Source organism: Penicillium manginii (genome assembly GCF_028828005.1).
Source record: "Penicillium manginii strain IBT 31320 chromosome Unknown utg000006l:1.0-4164085.0:1.0-4166146.0, whole genome shotgun sequence".
Taxonomy (NCBI): Eukaryota; Fungi; Ascomycota; class Eurotiomycetes; order Eurotiales; family Aspergillaceae; genus Penicillium; species Penicillium manginii.
Window position 1 is genome coordinate 2,240,934 of NW_026643107.1, and position 16,693 is coordinate 2,257,626.

Sequence of the window (16,693 nt, forward strand, 5' to 3'; positions counted from 1 at the left end):
ACTTTGGCGGGGTTTTTTTCTACGTAGATTTTTCTTCTAATGTAATCGATTGTATTCGAAGGGAAGCCCAACGCTGCGCAAGCTGGCCGCGCGCTGCGCCACCTTTGGAGCCCAGGATAGGCAACCTTCAATTTTGTCTTCCCTTGCGTCCCAATTTACTCCGTACGGGCCAACGTGTTACAAACAAAGTTTGTTAGGCTTATGAAATACCGAGCAGTTCCCCATTGACTAGTATCTCCCGAGTTCATACCTTAACAACCCGCCCACTGCCGACGGGACCCGCTGTTTATCATCCCCCTCCGCTCCGTTGCCCGCAACGAAACAACGTGCTACCTCCCAGGACATTGATATCTCAATTTCTTTAGGCCGGCGCACTGCGACCGCGCCCGTCATGTCGACTGTTGTTCCGATCCAAGGGCCTGTGGAGGCGCGCTCGCTATCGTCAATCACCACCATCGCATCGAATCCCCCCGCCTATCCGCGCAATCCCACCCACGAGAAGCTCGATCCGTTACAGCTGTATATCGTGAGAGTTCCTGGTAGTCAAGGTATGTACCCTTATACAATCATTGAATCTGCATCATTGCGCCTGCATTTCATTGTGCGCCCGACTGAAGCAGCCGGCCTATATCTGGGGAACCTATGCTGACTGGTGCCTACGTGCGCTTACAATAGATATCTTTCTATCCCCCGTTAAACCGCCCACAAAATCGAGTGTTTCTGCAGAGGCAATCAATGCGTCGCTCTACTATGTCCATGTCGCAACCCCCGAAGATGATGCCTTATTAGAAGAGGTAGAGCAAGAGCGCGAGGAAGAAGCCCAACGAAAGAGGGAGGCATTGGAAGCCGCAGCTGAGGAGGATCCCTCACAACGCGACTTTGTTCGAATGAACCAAGTTCGCCGGAAGCCAGTCGGAGGGAAAGAAGTTGCACAAGAGCCTCCTGCGCTGCCACCAAAGGTGCCATTGGACCATGAGCCTCTGCAGCAAGATGTGCCCCCGCCACTTCCACAGAGACCGGTTCCTATGCCTGCAGTCTCGGCGGAGAACATGTCATTCGCAGGTACGCCAGTAGCCATTGCGCAATCATTTTTTGACGGCGGAGCGGAGACAGCCTCCTTGGAGTCAGCAAATAAGCCAGTCCTCCCACGACGGCCTCTTCCTCCATTGCCTCCCAGTGAAGAGCCGTTTGGTGCACGCCCCGAAGAGCCGGTCAGGAAAACAAATCGGTGGAGCAATTTTGCAGAAGGCTTGCATGGGAAGGGGTTTGAGGCGTGGAAGGAGAAGTACGACTCATTCTCGGCGGGTGGACGTCATAGTCTTGACTCCAACAGACCTGAGTTGCCGTCGCGTCCATCAGGCGAACGGCCCTGGTCATCACATAGCCCAGGACAATCCCCGAACCGCCAACGCAAGCAAAATCGACCCCCTCCAAGTAACGCAGGCTTCACTATTACTCTCATCCGGCGTGATCCCACCTCAGGTACGCAGTGGAATGTCGCAACCATTTCAAGTCCGCGCGCGGACTCCAGTGCGATCGATATCGAGATATCTACTCCAGGATATAATCGATTCAATGGGTCGCAAGAGCCTTTCTCGCTGGCTAGTCTAGGTGCGAATCTACCAGCAAGTATTCCGCCAGAGCTCATCCGCGCTGCGGGGGCTTCGATGTCACAATCGTTACCGAAAGATCAACCTCCTGAACAACCGGCTGGACCGCGCAAGTTTCATCGACAAGTTTGTGTCTCGAGGCAACTTGACGACACTGCCGGGGGAACAAATGGCTCATCAGAGTTCGGTTCAGGGCATGGACATGGACATGACTCCTCGTCAAAATTGAAAAGTGGCTACTACGTTTTCAACTCCCCCTGGAATGGCACCTGCACCTTCTCTAGCAGTGTGAACGGTCGCAGCTTGAAATGCAAGCATATGATCTCCGGCCCAGCAACCATTCCAGCCCCAGGCGAAAGCGATCCAAACCCAGCAGTAACTGTGGCTGAGCTCCGCTTCAACACGCCTTTCCAAGCGGCGAACATTCGATACCAGGCAACTCAATCACACCATCACCACAACCAATCTCCCACCTCTCACATATCTTCACACCCTCAGAACCCTAACGATGCTATGCTGCAAGACCCCGAAGCCACCTCCAAGCGTGCCTCCCTCTCCCAACTTCTCAACCCAAACAATTACTCCCGACAACGTGCTTACTCCGGCAACTCCGCCTCTCCAACCGACAACCAAAGAGCAAACTTCAACCCCTCTACCCTTATCCGCAAGACATCCCTCCGTGCTTCGCGCTTCGCCCGGCAGAACCAGTTCGGTCACCACCGACGCCGCAGTACGAGTACTAGCAGCGGTGGCGCAGACTCGGACGAAGACCGAATGGATTTCTCCCTAGCCCGTGAATTAGCCGGAGGAGGACTGAGGGGAAAGAGCGCTAAACTGGGCAAATTGGTTATCGAGGATGAAGGGTTCAAGATGTTGGATCTAGTTGTTGCGGCCTGTATGGCTGTTTGGTGGCGCGGTTACTACCATTGATTTTACTCGCCTATTTTGATGCCCCTCTCTATCATGACATGTTTCCCTTTGGTCGGCATATGAGCGATATCTATCTTCATTAGTATCTACATAGCGAGCGTTTTTTTATCGGAAAATTCAGACATTGAAGTAAACTTATTTGTTTGTGGAATTCGTAGCATGATAGAGTAATACTAGTTTCTTCCGTCGGCGTCATTCTGTGACCCACATCGCCGTTCCCCGCTGAATTCTAATCAAGATTATAAACGCCCACCTGTACATATTTATTTTCAAAAAAGATACATATAGTTTCCAATTCTTTATTCATGCCAAAAGCAGGAACGCAATGTCTAGCTCGAGATACTTGATATCCCCAAGCCTTGAAGGTCCTATAGGTTTGCGGGAATCCACTTAGACTCGACCTTCACGTGCCCAACCCTTATCAGTAACCCTCTAGCCATCCTCTTACCTCTTCCAACTCCTACTCTCGAAATTTCAATATTGAAATCGAGCATCACATACTGGCATGAACAACCCAATAGCAGAGAATGTCCTAGGCACTCTCGGCGCAGTATGCTGGTCCATCCAGGCAAGTCATTTCAATCAAACTTTTAAACCGCAGCTAACACCATTCAAGCTTCTACCGCAAATCATCATAAACTACAAAAGACACAATACAGAAGGCTTGCAGGGCTCAATGATGCTACTGTGGGCAGTAGCCGGTGTCCCTCTTGGCGTCTACAATATCGTGGAAGAGTTCAATGTAGCCCTCCGGGTGCAGCCGCAGATACTTACAACGCTGAGTCTACTGACTTGGGCTCAGTGTTTGTATTATGGGAAGGTAAGTGCCAATGACCAATCACTCTTCTGCTCACAAAATAGCTGAAGATACTAATATTTTGCAGGGGTTCTCGGTCAAGAAATGCATTGCTGCGGTCGTCCCGCTTCTGCTTTTCCTAGGCGGCGTTGAAACAGGACTGATCTTTGCATTGAAGGAGGCGAAATCCCGTGGCCTTGAATGGCCACTCATCTTGATGGCTGTGCTGAGCGCATCTTTACTCGCTGCCGGGGTCCTGCGACACTATTGGGACATCTATGTTCATCGAACTGTGCGCGGAATCAGTTTCTTCTTCGTTGGAATCGACGCCGCGGGTGATTTATTCTCTCTTGTCTCTGTTGGTGAGTTATTCGGGATACTAGTTCCTTCATTGTCAGTCAGCAAAGTAGCTAAATACGGATGTAGTATTTGGCCCGGCTATAGATGCACTTGGTATGGTTATTTACGGAACAGAGCTGGTCCTCTGGTTGGGGATTTTCATTTGCGGCGGGATTTTCAATTTTCTGCCTTGGCTTCGGGGGGCGCTCTACAAAGGTTGAGATTCCGGTGGAACCAGTGGCACTGCACCCTATGCCTTCGTCTACTTCTGTATTTCGGACCGTATCTGGGACTGTGGTGGAGCGGAGGGGGCGACCGCGGCCAGCTGAAGCTGAGAACTAGAGCCTGAACTAAATAGGCTTGGCGCTTTCTACCCATTATTGATACCTATGCATTAACTACTCTTATATCAACTCGATTTTTGAGAGGATCTGCCTAATATATCTATTCAATCCCAAAGCACACTCGGAGATCAGTCGAGTTCAAGACCCCGATCGATGTACAAAATTGCATAGAGCAGGCCAACAAACGATCCAAGAACGAAACAGGAAGCACGCATTGACGAAAACAAACAAATCCGGTACGTGCGGGAGAAGAAGAAGGAGAAGAAGAAGAAAGAGAAGAATGCAGAAATAATGCAGATCGCCCAGCCTTTCTTCTCTTGAGGTATATCTTTGCTAACTCGTTATATCAACATGCAGGGGGTAGCCGGGTGCGATTAACCGGTTCCGATGAGCCGGAATCATAACCGAGGATTGCCCCAAAATAAAGACAAAATGGTCACACAAATGGATCAACGGCGGTGAACGTCCATGCCGCCCTGCAGCGAGGACTCCAGGTCGTTCAATTGCCCGCCGCCAGCGGCCGCCTCCTGAGGCTTGGGCTCCTCGGTCTTCCAGCCACCTTGCTGGTTGTCGGGAATTGGGACATTGGTTTGCTGGGTCATCTGTTGTTGCTGAGCAGCGTGGGCCTGGGATTGTTGACGGACTGTTGCACGGAAGCGGACGACCTCGTCGAGGATCATCTTGCGCATCTCGGGGACGTCATCGACAACCTCGAAGTGGAAGTCAAAGGTGGTCGGGCAGCTAGGCTCGTCCGAGGCATCGTGCCAGATGTGCAAATAGGGGTGCTCAAGTGCCTCCTCGACAGAGATACGAGAAGAGGGGTCGAAGGCCAGCATACGATCCAGCAGGTCCAGAGCATCGGGGTTGGCGTTGGGGAAAAGACGGCTGAAGGGAACCTTGGGCATGAAGGGAAGGTTGCGGACATAGTCCTGGGCGCGAGGAGATCCGATGCGGGACAGGGTCTCTTCGTTGGGGGTACCCAGATAGTGCAGGATCTGGTTCAGCTGGTCGACATAGTCACGGCCCTTGAAGAATGGACGGCCGCCCAGCAGCTCGGCCAAGATACAACCGACGGACCAAACGTCAACTAGATAAAGTTAGCCTTTACGGGTCTACTTTCTCCACTCATCACGCTAGGCATATACTTACTGGCCTTGGTATAGCTCTGGAAACTCAACATGATTTCTGGAGCACGGTACCATCTTGTCGCGACATACTCGGTCATGTAACCAGCATTCTCCTCTGGGTCAATCGAAAAGCCACGGGCCAGACCGAAGTCACAAATCTTGAGCTCACAGTCGGCGTTGACGAGCAAGTTTCCTGGCTTCAAATCACGGTGCAAAACGTTGGCGGAATGAATATACTTGAGGCCGCAAAGGATTTGGTAGATGAAGGACTGGAAATGCGCATCGGTCAAGGGCTGGCCGGAGCGGATGATGGCAGCCAAGTCACATTCCATCAGTTCTGTAAGAAATGTCAAAGGTTATTCCTGGGTTCAGGTCTTGTGGAATCGTGTCTTTGACATACCCTCGTAGAGATATGTTTCATTGAAGTTATCCGGTCGAGGAATGTCCATATCGTATAGGCATGTAATCTGAGGGTCGGGGTCAGCGGGGTGAGCCACGAGCGGGAGCGGGGAGCAGGAGAGGAAGTACATTGCGGTGGCCACGGAAATGCTGGAGCAGCTTGATCTCTCTCAGGGCACGCTTGGCGAGGATCTTCTTGCTGAAGACATTGGTGACTTTCTTGACAGCGACGCCTTCGCCGGTCTGGGAGTTGGTTGCGGCGCTAAAGACAAACAGAGAGACAAGGATTAGCCGTGACTCGAGCAGGAGAGAGGGTAAAGGGGTGGGGAGGTCTACCAAACGATACCGTAGGCACCCTGACCCAGCTCTTTGGTAACAGTGTAGTGTTCATTGACGATAAAGTCTTGGTTGAAGACCTTGAAGACCTTGCGACCTTGAAGCTCAGCCATGGCGGCGGCGGGGTTGGTCACGAAGGAAGAAGATGGAGGGGGAGGAGAGTGGGGATAGAGAGAGGAAGAGGAGAAGAGGAGGAGGGTGTAAGAGAGAGTTGGACGGTGGAGATGAAGTATAGGGGAAAAAAGAAGAAAAAGGGGAGTGATGTGTGAGGTGTGATGATGAAGGGCTGAGGAAGAAAGGGAAAGGTGAGCCCCGCTGACCCCGCGGGTACCACGGCTGATCGCTGCCCTTCCCTTGAGGCCACCTCCACTCTAATACATTTTTCTTCACAATTTACATTTTGCCTTGGAATACTTCCCAGAATGTATACGATAGTGCTTCGATTATAATAAGGGAGAGAAGTCAAGTTTTCACTTCAGATACAGCCCTAGAGACTGCAACTTCAAGACGTATATTTGAACCTACTAGTACATGTAGTATTCTTTACCGATTAATTCGATAGAGCGAGCATAGCTATCATATTGTTTCTATTGAATGGTGATCTTCTCTCTATTAACTAGGTACTACTTAATTCAACATTGCTGTCGCTGCCGGAATCTGTATGATATCCAGATATTTGACTGTGATCGGAGATTGGCAGTGCCAGTGCTAGGGGGATGTGCGAGGATCAAGCTCCTTCAACTTCAGCCGGACCCTTTTGCGGGGGAAGTATTCTTCAATGCAGCTCTGTCTCTTCTGTCTCGGTGGACAAATGGGCAATTCCCCATTAAAAAGGGTTCGCTGATCCGGTGGCTGACAAAGGTCGATAAACAACCTCATCAAGATCGACAATTGCGTGTCGCGGCTGATCTTGAGGCTACTCCCTCCACTTTTTCAACATGGTAGAACTAAACTGCCCGAGCCTCCTTTGAAGGAAATAAATCTTCCGCCCGCATCTGCCTCTTTGTTCCCGGTATCCGTATGGGCAACTTTCCTTCGAAAAACACCCGCTCTCCTAAGGAGTTGCAAAGATCAATGAACAATTTCAACATCAACGATAGCTGCTGGGCTTCTGGTTGTGACCCATCAGTGGATGCCCTTCGAAGAGCACCGTGAGCAAAATTACCAGACTCAATGGAAAAGCAAGACCGGGAAAACAACGGCGTCCTAGGTGCTCGGTCGCCTTCTTCATGCGCTCGTTGAGTAACAAACAAAACATCTCATCCTCGAGCAGGTCGCGCGGGACCTCATCCTTGTCGAGCCATGTCCTCAAGTAGGAAAGGCCAAAGGGTGAACCCGCCCAGGCTACAAACCGTGTTTCTTTCGAAATTCCGATCTTTCTCAGTTCTGATGTAACCTGGTCTGCCTTGAGCCGACCTTTCTCTCCCGCAAAGGCTTGTCCCCTCTTTTCTGATTGAAACCAAGAGGCAGCTGGCGATCCCGTGAAATCAAATTCGCAGTGATACCCTCACTGTATTCAGTGTAGCAGCTCAGCTGACGTACTCCTTGGAAATCAGTTATTCCAATCTCCTCCACATGCTCTGAGGTATGTGGGAATTCAAGGTCGATGCATAGCAGTTCAGAGGGCGGTATATCGGCCATTGGGTCATATCCCACTCTCGTTAGAATCTCTGCCATCTGATTCGATCTTGGGTGCCATTGATGGTGAGCCATGTCACAAAAAAGATCCCTGATCTCCGCCTTCGCCTTCGTATCGTCTGTGAGCCTTTCTGGAGTGAATTCCCGAAGATGGGCCTCACAGTATCGAGTGAGCATAAACAATGATTTCTCGCATCGTTCCTTACTGCACTTTGTCTGGCCTTCATCTAGGCCTACACAACGGTAGTCTAAATACACATTGAATAGGTACCGTGCATGGCAAGGCGGGCATCTGCACCTGAGCCTAGTTTTTCTCGGACTGCCCGTGTCTCGGTACAGAACGCCGGTTTCAAATGATTTTAGTGCGATTGGGGACGCCAGTGGCGATATCCTCCGGTCCTAAAGCCTGATATTCAGTTAGATCGCATTCGATACCCTTTTCAAAAAGATATCAGTTACTCACCATTATTGAAGGCTTACACTCCCCATCTGCGCAGTGACCTCTTTGCACGTGCTGATCCCGATAATGGCCATAAACCCTCTGTTTAGTCATTCCTTTACCCTGTATGCTTTGAAGGCATTGGGGTATCTGGCATATATATCTAATATGCTGCAGTGCATGTTTCCTTATTCTTGAAAATTCTTCCGCAGCCAAAACGGCAAACCCAACGAGCATTCAAATGAGCGCCTAGGCAAGGAAGGCACACCACGTTGATGTTGTTCAATACCCGCTTGCAACCTTCAATTGGGCATCCAAACATATCACCCGGTAGATGGATGAGGCTTGGATGAATGGCCCAACCAAGAAGGACGTTGCCGTCCATATCTTTCAGGGGAAATCTGGCATGCTTTTCCACACCGGGATAGAAGTTCCTGTCCCATGCTCGTCCCGAGTATGTTCCTCTGCTTCTTGGAGGATTTTGAACGTTCTCTTGTTTCGCTCAAGCTCCGGGGTTTGACACAGATGTCGAGGGTTGAGGTCCTGGGTCCTTGCATACCACGCTGAAGTGAATACCGCGGTACAGTTTTCTTCCTTTGCTTGTGGGCATGGAGATTTGATTTTCTGATGCGCACTCCTTATATGTTTCCGTATCTCAGCATTTGAAAAGAACTTCTGGTCGCAGCTATCCTCTGGACAGGAAATTTCTTGTACTTCTCTGCCTCATGCACGTGCCTCGCATGAGTAGTCGCCCCTTGTTGTGTTCTGAACATCTTGTCACAGTCTGTCTTTGCGCCGTGAGCATCCGGGATATGTTTCCTTGCCTCGGCTGAAGTCTTAAACATCTCGTCACAATTTTCCTTGTCTACCCACGTACAGGGAACTGTCTTTTCTCCATGTTTCCTTTCGAAGTGTTGATCGAGATAATGCTGGCAAGTGAAGCTCGCCTGACACTGGGTGCAATGGAATGGCCCCATGCTGCCTGTCCTGTTGACGAGAAAGAGGTAAGAGACCCTGTCCATGGCAGACTGTTAATAACCGCGACTCGGGATGCACATGTCGAAAGTTTACCAAAGTTCAGCAGGCCGGTATCGTCGATAATGAGCCGAAACTGACTCGGGAAACCGATAATATGTTAGGTGAAAGCGAGCCGAATGGCCCAATAGACTGAGCAGTAGAAGCATCTTGAAGAGAGAATATTGAGAATGCTGTCAACTTCCTCTGACGGGAAAGACGAGGGGGTTCGTTCTTACCGGATCGAGCAGCAGTAGAACTCGATGAAAATGACCAGCAGAGGCAATAGCAAGAGGGTGTGCGAGAAAGAGAAAAGGGCCGGATGTGCGTGTTTTGTGATTCGAAAGAAAGAGCAGGTGAGAGATGGTAGGGCAAGATGGCAAGAGGGCAAGAGGGCAAAAAGGAAGGTGCTCTGCCTATCCTAGGCCTCGACACGACCTTAGGCTGTCTTGGACCAATTGTTCTCCAGGCACACTTTACCAACTTCACAAACGTTACAAACCGTGTCAAGGCTTCAACTCCCAAGAATTTCAGGAAAGCGATTGATATCTATTTCCAAGGCAAAAGACTTCGATGATGGTACCTGCAAAATAACATTACATCTAATAGGAACATAGAGTTACTAGAGTGATAGACCGATAGATTTGCCAAGATCTTTGACTAAGTACTAGTAGGTACGAGCTCTATCTGTAGGGGTGTTTACCTAGTTGTTAACTTTTCGAATCGCACGCCAGAGACACTACCGCGGGAATGGCCACCGCTTCGTCGGCCTAAAACGGTGCGAATTCAAATGAGTACTCTTTAGTCATCTAAAAAACCTGCGTTCTGCGGACCTTGTCTTCCATCCAGGAAGTTGAAGATATCATTTAACTTAGCCAGCTTCACTTTGAAGGGAGCATGCTCTGTACCTTACTCCAAACTCCTTTTTTCTCTGCTAGTTGGGATTGTATAGTATAAGATTCATGGAATGGACCAGTTGAACATCAACATTGTACTTCATTTCACTTTTCGTAAATAGGCAACAAATAGTTACATCCCCTACAAAGTGCCTACGAGACGACGCTCCTTGCGCAGGACCCGGAGCTTCTCTCTCATCTCATCAATGCTGATCATAACTCCCTTGGCGTGGCTAGAGGGGTCGTCCCGGACCCGAACGTTTACTGTTTTAGCCTCCATCTCCTTTTTAAGATTGTCAGTAATCAGTTCTTTCAAGCTGTGCTTCTTACAGCGAGTGCAATAGCGGAGGAGCATACCTGTTGACCCACGACGAAGATGAAACTGGCCTGGGAGAGGGTCGCATTACGAATCTTCTTTTGGAGGGTGTTTCCACTGGTGTCAACTTCCACGTGAAGTTTGTCGGCGGTGAAGATCGATTTGACCTCTTCGGCGTACTCGTTCAGTTGGGGCATAACTGGAACGATTACGATTTGCTTCGGATTCAGCCAGAACGGGAATTTTCCGGCGAAATGTTCGATCAAGATGCCCAAGAATCGCTCAAAGCTACCGATCTAGAGATGTATTTGCGTTAGAATACCCTTTTGCACGCGGGTTGGAAAGGGATACGCCTCGACGTACAATTGCACGGTGGATGACCACTGGTCTAGAACGGCCAAAGGGCAAATCGCCTTCCTTCACGGCCTCTTCGCTGTTCTTGTCCTTTCCTTCGTTGTTTTGATCTGTTTTGGGAAAGGTTAGAAAGCCGTACATGTGCCACTGGTGGTTGACATGTGGAAAAGGCACTCACATGACAGTTTGAAGTTCTGGCTAGCCTGGTAGTCAAGTTGGATAGTCTATTAATTTATTGTTAGCTGATTGATTGATTCTGTAAGGGGGTAGAGTACGCACAGCACACTGGAATTCGCGGCCAAGTGCATCGCTAATTTGGATGTCAATCTTCAATAGTTAGCTCGTGCCCTTGATGCATGCAATGTTAGAATGCCAACCTTCGGTCCGTAACTGCAATTTGATCAATAGTTAGTTCTCGTGGCCTTGATGCAGCATTTTGATGTAAGCTGGAAATGCCTTATCGGAACTTACAATGCACCATCACCCGGATCAATAGTCCAGTCTTTGCCACAGAATTTGTTCAACGCATTTGTTAATTGCAACTCCGCGTAGTCCCAATCAGAAAGTTTTCCCATGTACTTGACCTCAGGCCTTGTACTCAGCTTCAATTTGACTGAGAGCATGTCAGTTCATAATCATGTGGGGGTTTAATTGGTTTGGAATGGCGTACAAGTGAACCCGAACAGCCCGTAAACACTTTGGAGAAAATCGAAAAGATTCTCCATTTCCGAAAACTGGGTGGAAATATGTTAGTCGAAAAGATAGATTCAGGAGAGGGAATGGATAACAACATACAATCTGATCTTCGGTACAGAAGATGTGGGTGTCGTCCTGTTGGAACTTCCTCACTCGAGTTAGTCCACTAAGCGCCCCGGAGGCTTCATTGCGGTGAAGAACACCAAAATCCGCAATACTAGGTTTTGGTCAATAATGGGTCAACATCTCGGATTTTTCTGCGGAAAAAACAATCATACCGCATAGGAAGCTCGCGATAACTACGCTCGCGATGACCGAACAGAAGAAAGTGGGCTGGGCAGTTCATAGGCTTCAGAGCCCATTGTTTCTTCTCCACATTCAGTTGAAACATATCATCAGCGTAGTGCTGGAAATGACCGGATGTCTAACTTTCGAGTCAGTGGCTGTATTGACCGAGAAAGGTAAAATGTGATGAAACTGACCTTCCACAGGCTGACATCGAACATGTTCGGGGTCTGGACCTCCTGGTAGTTGCGCTTGCGGTACTCCGACCGAAGCAGCTTTTGAATGGCATTGAAGATCTTACAAGGTTAGTAAAGATAGATAGAGCGGGTATTCGACGAATGACTCACTCTTGTACCAGCAGGGAGCAGGAAAGGGGATCCGGGAGAAGCATCGTCAAAGAAGAAGAGCTCCTGCTCCTTGCCCAGTCTCAAGTGGTTGCGCTTCTCTGCCTCCTCGAGGAACCTATAGAACGGTCAGAGTCATTAAGTTGAGATAATCCAGTAATAATTTACTTCATATGGGCTGCGTGTAGTTTCTTGTCTGGGAACGCGACACCTGTTATGAACGCATACTGTTAATTTGGTGAACTTTGCTCGTGACATGTGAATTTTTCATACCTCGAATTCTCTGCAGACTGTCTTGCGACTGGTCGCCGAGGAAGTAGGCAGAGGAGTTTTGCATGATTTTGAAGGTCTTGATCTTGCCGGTGTTTTGAATGTGAGGGCCACGGCAAAGATCAACCAGATTGCCGTTGCGGTAAACGGTGCTATACTCGCCCACGACCAATTTTTCGATGTAGTGCAGCTTAACATCGAGTTAGCTCAATCCACCGGAATCACCCCAGCCCCATAGGCTGCACGGACATTTGACGGCAAATGTTACTTACCTTGTAGGGAGAGTAGCTGAACATACGACGCAAATCGTCCTTAGATACCTCCAGGCGGTCGAAATTCTCCTTCTGCTTGAAAATCTTGGCAGCCTTCTGTTCAAGAGGCTTCCAATCGCTTTCAACGACGGCACGTCTATTCGGATTGGCTAGATTAGCAAAGCCGGACCATAATAAGTAATAAGATATTCACATACCCTCCAGGAATAGCCATGTCGTAGACTAAGAACTTATTAGCACCCTCTTCTAATCCTTGGAAGTTGTAGAGCTTGACATACAGAAACCCTGGGGCGTAGGAGGACCGTGGCTCAAAAGGCAGCCAAAGTGAGCTTCGCAAGACTCTCCAAGACAGTGAGCAGACGAGTGCCAGACTGTATGATATTAGATATGAGCTTGAGAGGAGAAGCAGAGCTCAACATACAAACATTCCGAGCTTCGGGGTCGGAAAATGGGACCAGGATAACGGCAGAGTCGCCCTCAAGGGGACGGTTCAAATCCCAAAGCTCTCCATTGACCCTCGCGATAACAACCTCGGCAGCCACGTCCTTAGGCACATCGCGCAAGAATGAGCCAGGTGTAGTTTCGAAGGCCTTTGCCGGGACCGACTTGGGGTTGCCGTCGCCAATATCGAGAGAAACTTCAATCGAATGGTGGTCTTTGGCTGCGAGATCCTTGAGATGCTTTTGCCACAATTCTTCGAACAGGTTGTTGCGCTCGATCAGCCAGTCGGGGAGGGGCTCGCTAGGAGGGGCTTGCTTTTTGGCGTCTTGAGGCGGGGCAGCAGCAGCAGGATTTCCCTGAGCTTCGGCGGCAGGGCGCACGGGAAGGTCCTTGGGGGCTTCGGAAGCCATGGTGAAGGCCTCTGGAAACAATGACAGAGAAATTGACCGTGAGGTAAGGATGGGGAATCCAAGTCTGACTCTTTTTGACTCAGTTGATCCAGAAATAATAATATGACTCTACCGCAAAGCGGGCGGGCGGTGAGTCATGTGACTGTAAACTGCCCTTACAAGCGATGTACCCGGAACGCCGTATGCATACGAAGTTTCCACCATCCGAAAACTTCTTCGTCCAACCCCAAATCCCGCAACAACTCAACATGTCTTTCCGAGGAAGGGGCACAGGTGCTAACCGGGGTGGCTTCGGCTCTAGAGGCGGCGGTAAGCAATGCTAACTATGGTCGCATGCGAAATAGTCGGATGGGGCAGCTAACGAAATTTTTTTCCGTCCAGGTCGCGGAGGCTTCCAGCAGTCGTTCGGCCCCCCCAGCCCAAGTCTTCGGTACTTTTTACTCCGTCTATACGACTCCGACGATAGATATGCTGACCTTCCTCACTAGAAATGGGCAGTGTGATGCACAGCTGCGAAAACGAGATCGTCTGCGAGTCGATCAACCCCAAGATCCCGTATTTCAACGCCCCGATCTACCTCGAGAACAAGGTACGCCAACGCTCCCGATATAACAACCCATCAATGATTGTCGCAATGAACTAGAGCTAACAAGTTCTTTTAATAGACCCAAATCGGCAAGGTTGACGAGGTCCTCGGCCCCATCAACCAGGTCTACTTCACCATCAAGACCTCCGAGGGTATCCAAAGCGAATCCTTCAAGACTGGCGACAAGGTCTTCATTGGTGGTGACAAGCTCCTCCCTCTGGAGAAGTACGTTCTCCCTTCCACTTTGCCCCTTGGGCCATTGCGAGAAGCAAGAAGGCTAACGATCCGTATTAGGTTCCTCCCCAAGCCCAAGCCTCCTCCTGGAGCTGCTAAGCCCAAGCGCGCCGGTGGTGCCCCACGTGGTCGCGGCGGATTTGGAGGTGGCCGTGGGGCTCCCCGTGGCGGTCGCGGAGGGTTCTCTCGTGGAGGTGGTGGAGGTTTCTCCCGTGGAGGAGGTGGTGGTTTCGGTGGTCGTGGCGGTAGTGGTTTCGGTGGCCGCGGCGGTGGTCGCGGCGGTGGATTCTCCCGTGGAGCTCCTCGTGGTGGTGGCCGAGGCCGAGGATGGTGAAGATACTACTCACCGATTGTATTGTCTTCTTTCGGCGTTTGGGGGATCTGGGAGCTTTTGCAGGAACATTTCCTTTACTTCTTGTGCATCCTGACACAACTGCTTGTTTCCGTGACTGCAGGGACTGTAGAATATATCCAGTCACAAAAAGACGATCTGATTGCTCTTGTTTCGAATGTTCAATGGATGCTTTACAGTATACACATGAGTGCTCCGTACTTGATATTTAATTGTAGCCACGCATAAATCTGGAATGCCAAGCCATATGTGGCTGGTGCGGCAGTGTGGCTAGTTCATTGTGTGCACAGCCTCATGTGGCACACCGCCAGCCCCGGCTATCGCACATCGGGAATGACGTTGACCGCTCTACGGAACTGCGTGCCCGTCAACACTTTCAAGCAGGATTAATTGCCCATTCCTCCTCCCGCAGTCCCCTCTTCAACCCCCTTTCGATCCGACAGCACTTTCAATCTTTTTCCCTGAGCATGTCTCGCAGAACCTCGACCATGGCGTCGAATAGTTCCAACGTCCCGTCCGGCGACGGAGGTTAGTTTGCGATCATCTTTCAACCCCACAGAGACATGTGAAACTCACACGCGCAGGCCAAGAAAAGCAGAAAATGCTTCTTTCTTCAGACCATGGACATTTCAGCTTGGTCAAGTCAGTCCCCGGAGATTTTCCCCGCCGTTAACTCCTACCAGGCTTCCGCTAAACTTTCATCAGGGCCCTTCACCTTGCCGATTTGGTAACTGAGCTCAATGGTAAGCTTTACATCAAGCTCTATAAAATACTCTAAACCTCCTGGATACTGATATTATATTCCTCACAGGATTCTGCGGAGGCAAGTCCGGTTTCTCCAACAACTCAACAATCCTCGGCTAACCGTTGGGAACAGTGATGTCCGTCTTCTCTTCCATGCGCTACTGTCTCGGTGATTCCTCAGACTACGGTGCCCTGTGGGCTGCTCTGGCTTTCATGCCATTCGGTCTATTCTTCGACTTCATGGACGGAAAGATTGCCCGGTGGCGCCATAAGTCCTCACTGATGGGCCAGGAACTCGACTCCCTCGCGGATCTGGTAGGTTAAACTTTTACCCTTCCCCTGACCCTATTAACCGGCCGCTAACCATATAATGTATCTGGACAGATTTCCTTCGGCCTCGCCCCCGCTGCTGCTGCCTTTGCGCTCGGTATCCGCACCTCTGTCGATCACGTTCTCCTCACTTTCTTTGTTCTCTGCGGTCTCACCCGCCTGGCTCGGTTCAACGTCACGGTCGCTGTTCTCCCGAAGGATAAAAGCGGAAAGTCCAAATACTTCGAGGGTACCCCTATCCCAACTACTCTGGGAATTGTCGGTCTTATGGCGTACTGGGTTTCCGAAAGCTGGACTCACGAGAACATTCCGTTCGGTCTGGTTGCTGAGGGTACGATCTTCGAGTTCCATCCGGTCGCTTTGATGTTTGTCTTGCACGGCTGCATGATGGTCAGCAAGACGATACACATTCCTAAGCCTTAAGCTTGAGGTGACAAACCAAGATCTGGTCAGGTAATACATTTGGGAGTAATTGCCTGAAGAGTGTCCCTTTTCTGGACAAGTGGGCATGAAAATAAACGAGAGAAACTCTACTGTTTATAAGCAGGCCTGGACACGATCTCAATATACTTAATTGTGGATGATTTCGGGCCTAGTTGAATAGATGATACCAGCCCAGTACAGGGGTCGTCAATATTCTCTACTCAACATAGAGTAAATGTCTACATCTTCAACGATGTGAAAAAAGCCGCTCTGGAATAGAGCATAAATAGAACGAATATGAATGTCTTCGATTGAATGAATTGGTTTTTTTGACCCATGGTTATAGGATCCGGTCCCAGCCGAAATGGAATCAACATTCAACATAGCCAAGGGGACCATAGAGAGCCAAATACGCGCGCAATGTTGACGAAACGTCAAGAATCGTTACATGGTTCTTCTTGTAGAGCTAGTCATGTCCTCAAGGCGAGCTTCACTCACTCGACCTCGATTCAAGTTGCCCAAGTAAAGCTGATATACCGACAAGCTCTGGAGCCTTGCAGCTACTACTCTCGCCCCTTTCGTTCACGGTCTGGACGCCCCAAGCCCGAATTAATCACAAGCCCTGGAGACAATAAACAGCTAAATATCCTGATAGATTCCAGCAATATGACTTTCGCCGTGATCTGTCGAGTCTGCGGCCACGACGGCATATACAAACGAGTCAGCGATAAAAATGCCAATGGAAACGCAGGAAGACCATATTACCAA

General features: G+C 49.9%; 8 protein-coding genes across 8 annotated transcripts; 5 read left to right on the forward strand and 3 right to left on the reverse strand.

Moving 5' to 3' along the window:
* Nucleotides 1-391: 391 nt before the first annotated feature.
* On the forward strand, nucleotides 392-2,540 carry N7533_009205 (uncharacterized protein; the record flags this gene model as incomplete). Its single annotated transcript, XM_057105855.1, has 2 exons — nucleotides 392-548; nucleotides 676-2,540. 2 exons carry the CDS (start codon nucleotides 392-394, stop codon nucleotides 2,538-2,540), a joined length of 2,022 nt encoding a protein of 673 aa, XP_056957304.1.
* Nucleotides 2,541-3,045: 505 nt separating this feature from the next.
* Nucleotides 3,046-4,024, forward strand: N7533_009206 (PQ-loop repeat-containing protein; the record flags this gene model as incomplete). Its single annotated transcript, XM_057105856.1, has 2 exons — nucleotides 3,046-3,360; nucleotides 3,425-4,024. 2 exons carry the CDS (start codon nucleotides 3,046-3,048, stop codon nucleotides 4,022-4,024), a joined length of 915 nt encoding a protein of 304 aa, XP_056957305.1.
* Nucleotides 4,025-4,468: 444 nt separating this feature from the next.
* mpkA (mitogen-activated serine/threonine-protein kinase SLT2) lies at nucleotides 4,469-5,994 on the reverse strand (the record flags this gene model as incomplete). The annotated part of the gene is made up of 5 exons (XM_057105857.1): nucleotides 4,469-5,106; nucleotides 5,169-5,483; nucleotides 5,547-5,613; nucleotides 5,675-5,807; nucleotides 5,882-5,994. 5 exons carry the CDS (start codon nucleotides 5,992-5,994, stop codon nucleotides 4,469-4,471), a joined length of 1,266 nt encoding a protein of 421 aa, XP_056957306.1.
* Nucleotides 5,995-6,971: 977 nt separating this feature from the next.
* N7533_009208 (uncharacterized protein) lies at nucleotides 6,972-8,053 on the reverse strand (the record flags this gene model as incomplete). Its single annotated transcript, XM_057105858.1, is given in 3 exon segments — nucleotides 6,972-7,330; nucleotides 7,342-7,918; nucleotides 8,000-8,053. The coding sequence occupies 3 exon segments, from the start codon at nucleotides 8,051-8,053 to the stop codon at nucleotides 6,972-6,974; spliced, it is 990 nt and encodes a 329-aa protein (XP_056957307.1).
* Nucleotides 8,054-8,854: 801 nt separating this feature from the next.
* N7533_009209 (uncharacterized protein) lies at nucleotides 8,855-9,129 on the forward strand (the record flags this gene model as incomplete). The annotated part of the gene is made up of 2 exons (XM_057105859.1): nucleotides 8,855-8,962; nucleotides 8,986-9,129. The coding sequence occupies 2 exons, from the start codon at nucleotides 8,855-8,857 to the stop codon at nucleotides 9,127-9,129; spliced, it is 252 nt and encodes an 83-aa protein (XP_056957308.1).
* Nucleotides 9,130-10,010: 881 nt separating this feature from the next.
* Nucleotides 10,011-13,256, reverse strand: N7533_009210 (threonine--tRNA ligase THS1; the record flags this gene model as incomplete). The annotated part of the gene is made up of 18 exons (XM_057105860.1): nucleotides 10,011-10,151; nucleotides 10,199-10,480; nucleotides 10,548-10,648; nucleotides 10,717-10,762; nucleotides 10,818-10,865; nucleotides 10,916-10,928; nucleotides 11,010-11,151; nucleotides 11,209-11,272; nucleotides 11,334-11,451; nucleotides 11,513-11,658; nucleotides 11,717-11,815; nucleotides 11,867-11,981; nucleotides 12,032-12,074; nucleotides 12,137-12,323; nucleotides 12,406-12,541; nucleotides 12,603-12,627; nucleotides 12,684-12,776; nucleotides 12,827-13,256. 18 exons carry the CDS (start codon nucleotides 13,254-13,256, stop codon nucleotides 10,011-10,013), a joined length of 2,229 nt encoding a protein of 742 aa, XP_056957309.1.
* A 164-nt stretch (nucleotides 13,257-13,420) lies between these two features.
* On the forward strand, nucleotides 13,421-14,410 carry N7533_009211 (H/ACA ribonucleoprotein complex subunit GAR1/NAF1; the record flags this gene model as incomplete). Its single annotated transcript, XM_057105861.1, has 4 exons — nucleotides 13,421-13,565; nucleotides 13,745-13,845; nucleotides 13,922-14,067; nucleotides 14,137-14,410. 4 exons carry the CDS (start codon nucleotides 13,421-13,423, stop codon nucleotides 14,408-14,410), a joined length of 666 nt encoding a protein of 221 aa, XP_056957310.1.
* Nucleotides 14,411-14,916: 506 nt separating this feature from the next.
* On the forward strand, nucleotides 14,917-15,925 carry N7533_009212 (CDP-diacylglycerol-serine O-phosphatidyltransferase; the record flags this gene model as incomplete). The annotated part of the gene is made up of 6 exons (XM_057105862.1): nucleotides 14,917-14,956; nucleotides 15,013-15,070; nucleotides 15,134-15,171; nucleotides 15,240-15,251; nucleotides 15,306-15,487; nucleotides 15,557-15,925. 6 exons carry the CDS (start codon nucleotides 14,917-14,919, stop codon nucleotides 15,923-15,925), a joined length of 699 nt encoding a protein of 232 aa, XP_056957311.1.
* Between the last annotated feature and the right edge of the window lie 768 nt (nucleotides 15,926-16,693).